We start from the raw sequence: 14,992 nt of genomic DNA on the forward strand, positions 1-14,992 counted from the left end.
AGCCCTGGCTTGCCAATGACCACACTAATGAACAAATTGAATAATCACATCCACCAGGTGTGTAAGCACGCATGTGCAAAATTGAACATGCAGCACTCAGGTGTGTTATGCTCGATCCTCGAGGGGCGTTCCCACTGATCTATAACTAACACTGGATAGACTATCCCATTGTTTTCGCCCCATTATTCTTTATGTCGATTAGTGAGGATCGAGGCCCGAGGAGCGAGGGAGTATGTATAAAAGCCCAAATGAGAGGCACCCATAGCCTGTGATGTGGATGAACTCTTATGGCTTGATCCAGCTAGACGGAGAGATGATTAGAGTATTACGTATTGTTGTTACTTGTTGTTTGTATTGTGGCTTTAGTTGTTCTTCAGTGACTGTAAGTGTACAGTACTTTTAATTTGTGTACACATTTTGATTTTTCTACACTTTACAGTAGTAAGAACTATAATTTTGCCATTTTCTGTTGATTGACTTGTCACTGTAACTGAACATATGGTACAGTGAAAGAAAGAAATATTGTCTACAGCATCAGTTTTGTGCATTGCTTGGGTTCATCAAAATATTATGCTCTCGAACAATATGTCTGAATAAGATCCATATATTGGAAGAGGGTTTTTACAGATGTGTTTTGAATTTATTGTGTTGGTGTGTATAAGATAGCCACAGTGTGGAATCATTCAAAGAATGTGTTAGTGATATGAGAACAGTATAAGGTTTTATCAATGTGTTTATTGTTTAGACAGAAATATTTCATTTTGCTAACAATCTGTTATGTTCTGCTGTTTGGGTGTTGTGTTTGGTTAATTGTGTGGTATGTTTAGACAAAAAGAGCCCCGTTTTCAAAATTGTGTGTAAACAATTGGAAAAAACGGGAAGATGACTGCATGTGTCATTATTTCTGAGATTCTGACACATTTTCAACCTGGAATAGTGCATGATGTTTGCACAATTCAGGGTTGAAAACGTAGAATCTCAGAAATGAACTAGAAATGCAATTCCAAGGAATTACCAGTGCATGAAAATGCAAAAAATAGATAGATTATGTAGATATGGTTGCTAAGGTGTAGCTAGGGTAAACATGGTGGTTGCATAGTTTACAGAGAGTTGATAGTGTGAAGGTAGACAGTTTAAAGATGAAACATTCCAGCTCTAACTTAACTAATGATTTCTATTCATGTTAAAATGTTGATTAGCTAACTTAGGTAATGACGTCTAGCAGTAATGCTAAAAATGCTAATTATGCTAGCAATGATAACTTTACTAACAATGCTAACCAGGTTGATTAGCTAACTTAACCGATGATTTCTAGCAGTAATGCTAAAAATGCTAACTATGCTAACAAAGCTAAATTTGCTAATAATGCTAACCAGGTTGATTAGCTAACTTAGTTGATGATTTTTTGCAGTTATGTTAAAAATGCTAACTATGCTAACTATGCTAACCATGCTAACTAGCTAACTTGCTAGTGAGGACTTTTATTTTGAAACATTTGTTGCTAGGGTATCCATGGTGGCCACTATCAAGAAACAAGAAGTTACTGCAGTATAATCATGTTGGTTGCTATGGAAACGGTCATAAACACTTAATTTTAATGGTTGCTATGTTGGTTGCTAGGTACATGGAGGTTTCACGTAGTTGACTGGAGGCATAGTGGATGATAACTGACAGTTGGAGTGGTTGAACAGTTCAATAGTTGAGTAGTTTCAATGGTTAAATGATTTAATAGTGTATTATTGCAGTGAGGACTTTTATTTTGAAACAGTTGTGGACAGAGGAAACAGTTAACAGGATATGTAGTCTTCTGAGAGACTGTATGCTTAAAGCCTGAGAGAAACTGACAGTTGGTGCCCAGGTGGCCGGCCACCTGGCGTAAGATTCTAATTGCTGCCGTGATGTCATAATGAGCAATGTTAAGTCTATGGGGGAAATTGTAATAGTTTTTAACTAATAGTTTAAAAAGTATAAAAGTTACAAAGTTGAAAAATACAAAGCCCACATCGCATAAGTAAGACCTACGCGACAAAATTTTAATGGAGTTTCTACGTTAAGCGGTTGAAGCTGAATTGCGTGCGTTAGAAGAAGAACTAGAAAGCAATTCCAAGGAATTACCTGTGCATGAAAATGCAAAAATGTATAGATAGACTAGAAATGCAATTCCAAGGAATTACCAGTGCATGAAAATGCAAAAATGTATAGATAGATAATGTAGATATGGCTACTAAGGTGTAGCTAGGGTAAAGATGGTGATTGCATAGTTTAAAGAAAGTTGATAGTGTGAAGGTAGACAGTTTAAAGCTGAAACATTCCAGTTCTAACTTAACTAATGATTTCTATTCATGTTAAAATGTTAACTACGCTAACAGTGCTAACCAGGTTGATTAGCTAACAAAGCTAATGATTGCTAGCAGTTATGCTAAAAATGCTCACTATGGTAACAATGCTAACTTTACTAACAATACTAACCAGATTGATTAGCTAACTTAGCTGATGATTTCTAACAGTAATGCTAAAAATGCTAACTATGCTAACAATGCTAAATTTGTTAACAATGCTAACCAGGTTGATTAGCTAACTTAGTTGATGATTTCTTGCAGTTATGCTAAAAATGCTAACAATGCTAACTATGCTAACCATGATAACTAGCTAACTTGCTAGTGAGGACTTTTATTTTGAAACATTTGTTGATAGGGTATCCATGGCTGCCACTATCAGGAATAAAGAAGTTACTGTAGTAAAATCATGTTGGTTGCTATGGAAACGGCCATAAACGCTTTATTTTAATGGTTGCTATGTTGGTTGCTAGGTACATGGAGGTCTCGTGTAGTTGACTGGAGGCATAGTTGATGATAACTGACAGTGGGAATGGTTGAACAGTTAAATAGATGAGTAGTTTCAATGGTTAAATGATTTAACCCTTATAGGATCTTCGTTTTTTGGTTACACAGGGGGTCCTGCCGGGTCTGGTAGACCCATGGCATTTTGGGGTCTTTAATCCAACATATTGAAACCTTTTTTTGTTAAAATTCTCAGCAGATGTTTACTTCAACCTATTTGCAAGTCATATAAACAACATTTGTTACATTTGTTGCCTTTACCTTTGTTAAATCACATGGTTATGCACAGAAGTGCTACTCGTTTTTGTTGCACAAATGCATCCTAAAACAGCCATAACTGGACAATGATCAACTAATGTACAAATGAAGGATGTTTTTCCAGAACTATAGTGAATTATTTATTAGAAATTGAACTTTCTCACTACATCTGCCATGATCCTCAGATTCTGAAACCTCTTCCTCTGCATCATCTTCAAGTCCCCCTGTCTCTTCCAGTATCAATTCTAAGGCAGTCTGAACTGAGAATCGCTTTGCCATCTTGTGTGGTATTCATTCCCGCAGGACAGATGGTAAAATGTGTGGGAATATGGGTGCAGATATTGTTGGGTTAGGGGTTGGGTTAGGGTTGGGTGCTCCAATTTTGTAACAATGTTGCAACCTTGTGCGGGAACTGCACTGGTGGCTCACACTAAGGGCCCATTTACCTGCTTTACTCTCTCTCTCCCTCTCTCTCTTTCTTTCTCTCTCTCCCTCACTCACTCACTCACTCACTCTCTCTCTCTCTCACACACACACACACACACATACTGTACACAGGCCCAGAAACCTAAAAGGGGAAATGAGATAACACAGGACCTATGATTTCCACACATTATAGCCCCGGGTCCAGTAGACCCGCGAAGACCCTGTATGTAATAGAAATGTGCAGGGGGGGGATGCAGGGGGGGTTCATTTTTTTTTTTTTTTCTGAATTATGTTCCTCACACAAAATGAGCCAAGGCCAATGAATCTCAGTTTGAAAAAATAATTATTTGTATCACTTTTCTTAAGATGAAAACTGAAAACGGGTCCCACAGACCCGAAGAGCTTATAAGGGTTAATAGTGTATTATTGCAGTGAGGACTTTTATTTTGAAACAGTTGTGGACAGAGGAAACAGTTTAACAGGATATGTAGTCTTCACAGAGAATGTATGCTTAAAGCCTGAGAGAGAGAGAGAGCTGCTGCAGCTGGCCTGGCCACCTGGCATAAGATTCTAATTGCCCTATTATGATGTCATAATCGCAATGTTAAGTCTATGGGGAAATTTTTAATAGTTTTTAATGTATAGTTTAAAAAGTATAAAAGTTACAAAGTTGAAAAATACAAAGCCCACATCGCGTAAGTAAGACCTACGCGACAAAGTTTGAATGGAGTTTCTACGTTAAACGGTTGAAGCTGCATTAAGTGCGTTAGAAGAAGAATAATAAAATGCCTAGGAAGAACAGTACAGTGCATTTTCATGCACTGTAATAATGTAGATATGGCTACTAAGGTGTAGCTAGGGTAAAGATGGTGATTGCATAGTTTAAAGAAAGTTGATAGTGTGAAGGTAGACAGTTTAAAGCTGAAACATTCCAGTTCTAACTTAACTAATGATTTCTAATCATGTTAAAATGATAATCAGGTTGATTGGTTAACTTAACTACTGATTTCTAGCAGTTATGGTAAAAATGTTAACTATGCTAACAGTGCTAACCAGGTTGATTAGCTAACTTAGGTAATGATTACTAGCAGCTATGCTAAAGATGTAACCTATGCTAGCAATGCTAACTATGGTAACGATGCTAACTTTACTAACAATGCTAACCAGGTTGATTAGCTAATTTAGCTGATGATTTCTAGCAGTAATGTTAAAAATGCTAACTATGCTAACAATGTTACATTTGTTAACAATGCTAACCAGGTTGATAAGCTTACTTGGTTGATGATTTCTTGCAGTTATGCTAAAAATGCTAACTATGCTAACAATGCCTACAATGCTAACAATGTTGATTAGCTAACTTAGCTAATGATTTCGAGCAGTTATGTTAAAAATGCTAACAATGCTAACCATGCTAACTAGCTAACTTGCTAGTGAGGACTTTTATTTTGAAACATTTGTTGCTAGGGTATCCATGGTGGCCACTATCAGGAAACAAGAAGTTACTGCAGTATAATCATGTTGGTTGCTATGGAAACGGTCATAAACACTTAATTTTAATGGTTGCTATGTTGGTTGCTAGGTACATGGAGGTTTCATGTAGTTGACTGGAGGCATAGTGGATGATAACTGACAGTTGGAATGGTTGAACAGTTCAATAGTTGAGTAGTTTCAATGGTTAAATGATTTAATAGTGTATTGCAGTGAGGACTTGTATTTTGAAACAGTTGTGGACAGAGGAAACAGTTAACAGGATATGTAGTCTTCTGAGAGACTGTATGCTTAAAGCCAGAGAAACTGACAGTTGGTGCCCAGGTGGCCGGCCACCTGGCGTAAGATTCTAATTGCTGCCGTGATGAACATGAAATGTGTGAATGTTATGGCCAACAAAAGACCGATGCTGTGCTAACTGTGTTTAGAGTTTTGAAAATGTGTCAACTGAATGGACAAACGCTTGTTAGCGATTGAAAAAAACTGTAATAGTATATAAAGTAATGAAAAATACATTTAGGAAAATCCATTCCTCTAGGGTTAATTGGTGTTTTTTTTATGCCACAGCTCATTCCATTATGAGAGGCCTCCATCACCTGTGCCAACGTGTGTGTCCATGAAGAGTGACCGGTCAGAGGATCGCATCATAAAGTTCCAACATGATGATGTCACAGATGGATCAGCGTAAGTCCATGAAACAGGCTCATAGAATCAGTGCTCTCTGGAGATCAGGAAGTGCCATATGGATCAACAATCAAACCGTACACAATGGATCAACATTTGTCATTTTCCATAGTCTGTTGTAATATGATTTGTATCAGACTGCCCCCTGCTGGCCACAAAGAGCAATTGAAATCATGACTTCTATCTACTTTTTAATGACAGGAACAAGTCTGTTATTTGGATATTGTGGTATAAATGATGGTTTATTGACAGACATGTGAATTAGGCATGTCAGTATCAGCCTTATCATAATATCTAATATGTAGGAAAGTTTCAGATCAATTAGCCAAGGTGTTGTCAATGTCTAGCACATTTCCTCTTTGGTCAGCTGGTTTAACTAGAACAGGTTAGCAGTGTGGGCATGTGGATATCATCAGATTAATATGAAGTAACATTTTGTTATTAAATTAAAAAAAATATTCTGACTTTGGACAGCTGGTGGCGCTACTCCAGACAGGCATATTGGGTGTTTAGATGTCATATCCTCCTAATAAAAACGTCAAAGCCTCATTAGACCCTAGGGGTATTCGACTTCTTGTAGCTGCCTGCAGCTGTCTTAAGATGAATGCATATGTCATTATTTCTGAGATTCTGACACATTTTCAACCTGGAATAGTGCATGATGTTTGCACAATTCAGGGTTGAAAATGTAGAATCTCAGAAATAAATAATCATGTATGCAGTCATCTTAAGACAGTTGCAGGCAGCTACAAGAAGTCGAATCCGACTATTTTCTGGCAAATGTTTTGAGATCATACATAAAAACTTAGAGTAACATATATAAGAAGCTTCTCTTTTTCCCTCGCTTCACTATTATGACGCTGCTATCTTTATTAGACATTTCAGAAGCTCACAGATGGTTGGTCATGTGAGTCATTGCTAGCACTCTGATTGGTTTAACCCAAAATGGACATATTACTTCCTCAAATGCTGAAAAAAACAATTAATATCTATTTGATGTGCTAAAGTTTTTGTTTTTTTTTGTAATTTATGAATACCATGAAAGATGAGTAGGTCAGTGTGAAGCTTGGGTGTGTGAAATTCACAAATAAGGAAGTTCTCTGGAAGTTCATTCCTTCAGTGTCATGCTTCACAATTCACAGTTAATACATTTAGAGGATAATTTTATAGTAATAATTATAATAATAATTATTAATAATAATAATAACAATAATAATAATAATAATAAAAATAATAATAATAATAATAATAATAATAATAATAATTAATAATTAATAATCAATAATAAAGTAATGAAAAAGACATTTAGAATAAGCCAATCCTATACGGTTAATTTATGTTTTTTTACACCACAGCTCATTCCATCATGAGAGGCCTCCATCACCTGTGCCCACGTGTGTGTCCATAAAGAGTGACCGGTCAGAGGATCGCATCGTAAAGTTCAAACATGATGATGTCACAGATGGATCTGCGTAAGTCCATGAAACAGGCATATAGAATCAGTGCTCTATGGAGCCCAAGAGGTGTCATTGCAAATAGGTTTGTGTATGGAGAGAATGTGAAAGGACTAGTGATGCGCGGGTGGGCTTTTTTTAAAACCCGCCCCAACCCGACTTTTCAGGAGATCCAAACCGCCCCGCCCAATCCGCAAAAATATGTTCGAATTGTGACCCAAATCCGACCCGACCCGCGGAAAGGAAAAAACGCATTTAACGTCTTTCCTAGCCTAATTAGCCCACATGAGGACAACAGCGGGTTACAATAATCGGTCATTTTGACAATCTGCGCTCCTCCACACCATTCATAATCTGCAGCCTAGACATAGCTAGTGTTAAATCTCATCTTCATAACAAGTTGCCATTCATATTTCCCCTTGCAACTTCATAGGCTAGCCTACTTTTGCGTTTAACACTGCCAAGCATTTAACAAGCACAGCTGTTTATTCGTGTAGCCTATGACAGAAGCGAGGTGTTCTCGCATTGTGCACAACCTTCGATATCCCAGATCATTAGGCTCCATGTCCATAAAGTAGCGAATGCGCGATCGACTTTTTCAGTCAGTCACGCATGGCGCAATTGGGTGCTGAATTTAGGAGAAATTATGTTTTGCGCTCGACCACACCTCCTGTATTGCAGGCGCATCGCCACCTAATATGTCGGCAGTTAACAAGTGAGAAATGTGCATTTTTACTTTTTTGACCCGACCCACCCGCAATATTTAGAAAAAACTATTAGGCCTACCCAAATCCGCCCGACCCGCGGGTAAACCCGCGGATATCCGCGGGTAAACCCGCGGATATCCGCGGGTAATGGGCTGAACCGCGCATCACTAGAAAGGACCTTAGAACACAATTGATGCAAATTCTCAAAACACACCCATTCTTCTCTGTTACATTGCTCCACAAGTATTAGATTCAGCGAGACCTTCATTGCATGAAAGAGCAGAAGTGGGGCTTCGCAACGGGACTAAATACTTGTCTGTACGATTAAGTATGCACATTTTAAAAAAAAAATTGCATCATATGTACAGTCTGTTCTGCTCTGCGTTCACCCGCACACCCATTCCTCTTGTTGGAAATACTCGCAAACCCATGATCGCAGGTATAGTATATGGCACACATGCCAGATGAAAGAGGAGGCACAAAGCTATCAACTGATACCAAGTACATCCTTCTGGGTTATAAAACCAAACAAAGTGACAGCAATGTAATAGCTTCCTATAGCTCAACTTAGGCTAAGCTTTTGTGTGTTTTTGTGGCAAAGTACATTCATAATCCAATGCTATCTTGTCTTTCTCAAGGCCAATTTGATGGCAAACAAACTTGTATTAGGTGAATCATTCACCTAACATAGTGTAGCTATACAGCATAGACACAGCGAGTCCTTATGAAGAAAATGTAGTGAATCCCTACTGAGAAAAAAATCCATGGAACTTCCAATCTCGCAAGAATCGTGAAACATTACCTTGTCAGTAGTTATAGCTCTTCAGAGACAGTTTTTGACCATTTTTCATCCTTCACCTCTGCAACAAAAGCATGAAGGATGCAGGATAAGCCACAATGAGTTTGCTATTTACATTTGCAGAGTAAGATATGAATACCTTGTGACTGAGGGAGCTCTACAGTCGCCAAAAATACCTAAACCTGCATAGTGCACCTTTAATGAACTGAATATAACAAATAGCACTTGAATCTGGGTGGTGAAAGATTTTAAAAAGCCTTCAATGACTCCACACCCTGACAAACGAATCATTGATGACTATTTGATAAGTGAATGAATGAAAGACAATTGCCAGGTGATGTGAAATCAGATACAGTACATTGTATTTCCTCTGCTATTGAGTGGGATCCCCATGAGGCATCTCTCTTTGTTTTTCCATCTTATGTGTATTTATACTATGAAGAACATCCTAGCTCCATATGGGAATAATGTATTTATTTATTTTTGTATCACTGCTCATTCTACCATAAGAGGCCTTAATCACCTCCACTTGTGAAACTTGGTTTGGTTTCAAATATTTTTATTGGGAAACATTTTCATTCCACTTGGGATTTGACAAGACAATTCTATGTTTCTTTTAAAATAATCATAACAACAAAAATCAGCAACAGACATCAAATGACAACAGAGACAGTGACATATTGTACCTTATACAATTATACATAAATACAAGAAAAGAAAAAACATAACATAGCTCACCAGTCACCACCTCCTCCCCTAAACCATTCCCCAAGTCCCTTCCTACAATCACCCACCCCTCCCACCCCAGGAGTGTATCCTAACTCATGTCTTAATGGCCTTCTCCATCAAGATAAGAGACCAATGGAGGCCAAACCTTCTCAAAGGCCCTAAGCTTGTGTGAAACTTGGTTTGAACCTACTAAAACTAAACGTGCTGTATGAGTCAGGTTGACATGACTTGTTTACATAGTCCTGCCTTTGGGCCTTCCATGATATTACTACAATGGACACAATATATATATATATATATATATATACTGTATATATATATATATATATATATATATATATATAAATGCAATTACTAGCCCAATAACATACACTATTGCTGGACAACCTTGTGGTCAAATGGTTCTTTCTTCAAAATGTGTCATTGAGCCTGTACCAAGCTTGTTTTTTATACATCCAAGTGCTACAGACTACCATAGACTCCAGTGGAAGAGCCATTACCTAGTAAGACATGTAAAGACATGTAATTAATTTGTGATTTGTTTTGCCTTAATTACTCAGTGGTCAAATGGAAGAATGCAAACCAGATGCTGTCAGTGACCAGTTTACCCAGCGGGACCTCAATCACATATTCCAGGTTTGGATGCAGCTATATCAGGCTGCACTGATTTCATTTTACAATACAGAACAATAATGACATGGTGTTATTGAACACCTGGGTATTGTAATGCAAAGTATAACCAGATATGTGTACACCAGGTGCTTGAGGAGAAGATCATCACCTTTGTGAAGAATGAGCTGAAGAGATTCAAGAAGATTCTGAGTCCAGATTACCAAGAACACTTTGGGGGTAAAGAGCAGGATGAGAGTGATGCCAGAGAAGGGGCTCTCAAGATGGCACTGCACTTCCTGAGAAATATGAAACAGAATAATATTGCTGACAAACTGCAAGAAAGTAAGAAATGTTCCTTTAATTGCATTTCCTATGGGTTTGATCAATAAAACAGAGAGCTACAGACAAAAAAAATAAAATAAAATACAGTTTTTTCAGAATGCTAAAGCACTAATCGTGATTCTTGTAGCACAATTTCTAAAACTATTAACACATATAGCAAAACCTCTCACTGAGTTTGCAAAACTAAAAGCACAAACACTGCTTTGAACTCAGTTTGCAATTTTGTAACACACACTTTGCAAAACTGTAGGCACAATTCACTGCACAACACTCTTTTTGCGGAACTTTAAACACAACTCACTGCTTACACTCAATTACCAAATTTCCAACACACTCCTAGCAAAATCATAAACATGTACAGTATGGCTATCATTAACACTATTTTGCCAACTGTCTGGCACATTTTCACATGTGAAAACTGTTTTAGATCATTAGTTCACTTTGCAATCAGCCTAAGCAGTGTAAATAAGGCACAGGTAAGATATCCGTGTGGAATACAATGGAAGGAGCAGGAAGAGTGAGAATTAGAGGAGGCCTAGGAAGAGGACGTGGAGGTGAAGGAGCGAGAGGGAAAGGACAACAAGGACAAGGAGCCTGGTGCCTTGGACAGGGGGACATTGCATGCAATGTACTGTAGATGAAATTTTGTGGCCGTACCCAGAGAGATGTCATGATGTAGACAGATTTTTTTTTTTTTTATTCTCAGTGAAATTACTATTTTGTGTTTTGACTTTGTATTTGCTTTGATGAGTGTGAACACCAATACTTGAAGTTTGGATTCCTATATGTTTTCAGAACTATGACAAAAGTACAACCTCAAACTGACATACTGTAGCCTACCTTGTGCACAGAGAAAGCAAAAGCCAGATGTGTCTTGTATTCATACCATCAGTGTGTAGTTGACACAATGTGTGCTTAGTAGATGATGGCTTGTGTTTACTGATTGATACAGAAACACCATTTTTACAAAGGTGTGAAGAGTTAATCAAGCTGTGTTCGCTTTTGCAAGAGAACTACAATGTTTTGTTAATTTGGTGAAAGGTTTTGCTATTTGTGTGTAGAGTTTTGCAAAAATAGCCAATAGTTACAAAAAAAGTGCTTAACCAATCAGAAAAAACTGTAAAATAAAATCTGTCTACATCATGACTTCTCTCTGGGTACGGCCACAAAATTTCATCTATATCGCATGCAATGTCCTCCTGTCCAAGGCAAGGCTCCTTGTCCTTGTTGTCCTCTCCCTCTCACTCCTTCACCTCCTTGTCCTCTTCCTCCTCCTCTTTATCCTACTTCTTCACCTCCTCGTCCTCTTCCTAGGCCTCCTCTAATTCTCACTCTTCCTGCTCACTCTTCCTGCTCCCTCCATTGTACGGATGTCTTACCTGTGCCTTATTTACACTGCTTAGGCTGATTGCAAAGTGAACTAATGATCTAAAACAGTTTTCATGATGTGACCGTGTGCCATACAGTTGGTAAAACAGTGTAAATAATAATAAATGTGTGTATAACTTTGCTAGGAGTGTGTTGGAAATTTGGGAATTGAGTGTAAGCAGTGAGTTGTGTTTAAAGTTCCGCAAAAAGAGTGCTGTGCAGTGAATTGTGCCTACAGTTTTGCAAAGTGTGTGTTACAAAATTGCAAACTGAGTGCAAAGCAGTGTTTGTGCTTTTAGTTGTGCTAACTCAGTGAGTGGTTTTGCTATACGTATGAATATTTTTAGAAATTGTGCTACAAGAATCATGATTAGTGCTTAAGCTTTCAGAAAAAACTGTATTTAGTATTTCAAGTTCAAGTTCAAGTTCAAGTTCAAGTTTATTATAGCCATTTCAACAGTATGAAATACAATTGATAGGAATGTGTTTTGGTATGCTCACATATAAGACACATAATGACAACACAATAGCACAGGGGTAACAACACTTAATATACAGAAAAAGTGCAACAACGTGCAAGGATCACAGAAAGCAGCAGTTCAGTACAGTTGTACAAGAGAGGTAGCCTGGTATGTAATCCATAAGTGCTTAGTGCATGTTCAGGTGGCGAATAGCTTGTGGATAGGTACTATCCCTGAAGCGTGATGTTTTGCATGTGATGCTCCTGAACCTTCTCCCTGATGGTAGGGGTGTGAATAGACCTCTGAAGTTCGCCTACAAAAAAGCTGCCATCTTTGAAATTCGGTATCTGGCGATTTTTCCTATGGGAAAATAACATGGGGATTTTGAATTATCGCACCTGTTAAACTCTCGCGGGGACGATAAAGTCTTAAATGCAGACGTTTTCCTGAACACACTTTTGTCCTCTGCCTTCTTGTGCATACTGTGATCTCCGGTGCGCTAAGGCGGCAGACTTTGATTTTTGCTACCCCAGAGCTAACTGGCTAACTAACTGAATGGCAAGTTGCATAGCAAGTTAGCTCTGGGGTAGCAAAAATCAAAGTCTGCCGCCTTCGCGCACCGGAGATCACAGTATCCTCTCGAAGGCAGAGGACAAAAGTGTGTTCAGGAAAACACATGAATTTCCGATTTTGTCATCCCCGCGAGAGTTTAACAGGTGTGATAATTCCAAATCCCCATGTTAATTTCCCATAGGAAAAATCGTCAGATACCGTAACTCCTTATATGGGCAAAGATGGTAGCTTTTTTGTAGGCGAACTTCAGAGGTCTATTGATGGTGTGCTGGGTGGGAGAGGTCAGAGATGATGTTTTTGGCTTTCCTGGAGATTCTGGTGATGTAATGTGAGGCTATGGTAGGCAGACTACAGCCAATGATTTTTGAGGCCCTGCGCACTACCCTCTCAAGCCGTTGTTTGTCCTGGCTGGTGGCACTACCATACCAGACCAAGATGGCGAAGGAGAGTACACTCTCAATGGTAGCCCGATAGAAGTGGATCATGCCTGCTTGACTGACCCCAAACTTCTTCAGCTGACGGAGGAAGTGTAGCCTCTGATGGGCTTTGGAAATGATGAGACTGGTGTTCGGGTTCCATGATAGGGACTGATGGATAGTGGTGCCTAGAAAACGGAAGGAGGGGACCCACTCCACTACCTGGCCATTAAAGGGATAATCCGGAGTGAAATGCACTTTAGATCAATTTTTCGGACTATTGGGAGTACATACGTTGAGTTGACACCAAAATCATGTCATTCGGATGTATTTTGAGAAAGTTCGAGCTCACCGTTTTTAGCCAAAACTCGTTAGCCTGGAGGTGACTCGGGCATGTCATTTCGCCGCTACAAAACGCTATTTTTATACCTCTTCTACTGTTCCAAACAACACTACACTTACGTGGTAGTGAGTAGAGGGTCCCTAAAGCCAAACCGAAGTATCCCCACGTCTTTATGTGGTCGGATAGAGAGTCCAGAATGAATTTAATCGAGTCAGTACCTTTCCGGAAATGTCGCTGTTGCAGCTAGCAACGTTTTCACAACACTTTACTAACATTTCCGGAAAGGTACGGACTCGATTAAATTCATTCTGGACTCTCTATCCGACCACATAAAGACGTGCGGATACTTCGGTTTGGCTTTAGGGAACCTCTACTCACTACCACGTAAGTGTAGTGTTGTTTGGAACAGTAGAAGAGGTATAAAAATAGCGTTTTGTAGCGGCGAAAGGACACGCCCCGGTCACTTCCAGGCTAACGAGTTTTGGCTAAAAACGGTGAGCGCGAACTTTCTCAAAATACATCCGAATGACATGATTTTGGTGTCAACTCAACGTGTGTACTCCCAATAGTCCGAAAAATTGATCTAAAGTGCATTTCACTCCGGATTATCCCTTTAATGGAGATGGGAAGGTGCTGGTCTGTCTTTTTCCTGAAGTCAACTATGAGTTCTTTGGTTTTTGTTGTATTGAGGATGAGATTATTGTCTGCACACCACTGCACCAACTTTTCTACCTCATCCCGATAGGAAGACTCCTCCCCATCACGTATGAGGCCTATAACGGTGGTGTCGTCCGCAAACTTAAGCAGTTTAACAGATGCAGAAGTTGATATACAGTTGTTTGTGTACAGAGAGAATAGCAGGGGTGATAAGACACATCCTTCATTTAGTATTATGGCTGACTAACATTTCATTTTTAACGTTATTTATGCTTTTCTGTCGTTGAACTCTGTGTAGTGTGGCAGACTGAACTGAAGAGATATCTCAAGAACAAGTACCAGAGTGTGTTTGAAGGAATACCCAAGCAAGGGAGCTCTGCTCTGCTGGAAAAGATCTACACAGAGGTCTACATCACAGAGGGAGGAAGTGGGAAAGTAAATGAGGAGCATGAAGTCAGGCAGATTGAGTCCATCTCCAAGAGACCAGCTGGACAGGAGACACCAATCAAATGCAAAGACATCTTTCAGCCCCTACCTGGCCAAGACAAACCAATCAGAAGTGTCATAACGAAGGGAGTAGCTGGCATTGGCAAAACTGTGTCAGTTCAAAAGTACATCCTGGACTGGGCTGAGGGGAAAGAAAACCAGGATATCCATTTCATATTTCCACTGCCTTTTAGGGAGCTCAACCGCATGAAAGACAAACAGCTCTCTTTGATGGATCTTCTTCACCACTTTTTCTCAGAAATTAAGCAGTTAACCTTTCCCAGCCAGGGGAAGTACAAAGTGTTGTTCATCTTTGACGGTTTGGATGAATGTCGACTCCAGCTAGACT

At 39.1% G+C, this 14,992-nt stretch overlaps 2 protein-coding genes across 2 annotated transcripts in view; both read left to right on the forward strand.

Annotated features, from left to right (window-relative positions):
- Nucleotides 1-14,992, forward strand: part of LOC134059640 (uncharacterized) — a 301,237-nt gene that overhangs the window by 251,739 nt on the left and 34,506 nt on the right. The gene's annotated exons all lie outside the window — the stretch shown is intronic.
- Nucleotides 7,074-14,992, forward strand: part of LOC134060443 (protein NLRC3-like) — a 16,288-nt gene continuing 8,369 nt past the window's right edge. The window contains exons 1-4 of the mRNA XM_062517172.1: nt 7,074-7,168; nt 9,946-10,021; nt 10,144-10,339; nt 14,456-14,992. The exon at nt 14,456-14,992 is cut by the window's right edge and continues 1,243 nt beyond it. Coding sequence (XP_062373156.1) covers nt 9,953-10,021; nt 10,144-10,339; nt 14,456-14,992 — 802 coding nt within the window. The 5' untranslated portion in view covers nt 7,074-7,168; nt 9,946-9,952. The remainder of the gene's footprint in view (nt 7,169-9,945; nt 10,022-10,143; nt 10,340-14,455) is intronic.

Source organism: Sardina pilchardus, chromosome 16 (assembly GCF_963854185.1).
Source record: "Sardina pilchardus chromosome 16, fSarPil1.1, whole genome shotgun sequence".
Taxonomy (NCBI): Eukaryota; Metazoa; Chordata; class Actinopteri; order Clupeiformes; family Clupeidae; genus Sardina; species Sardina pilchardus.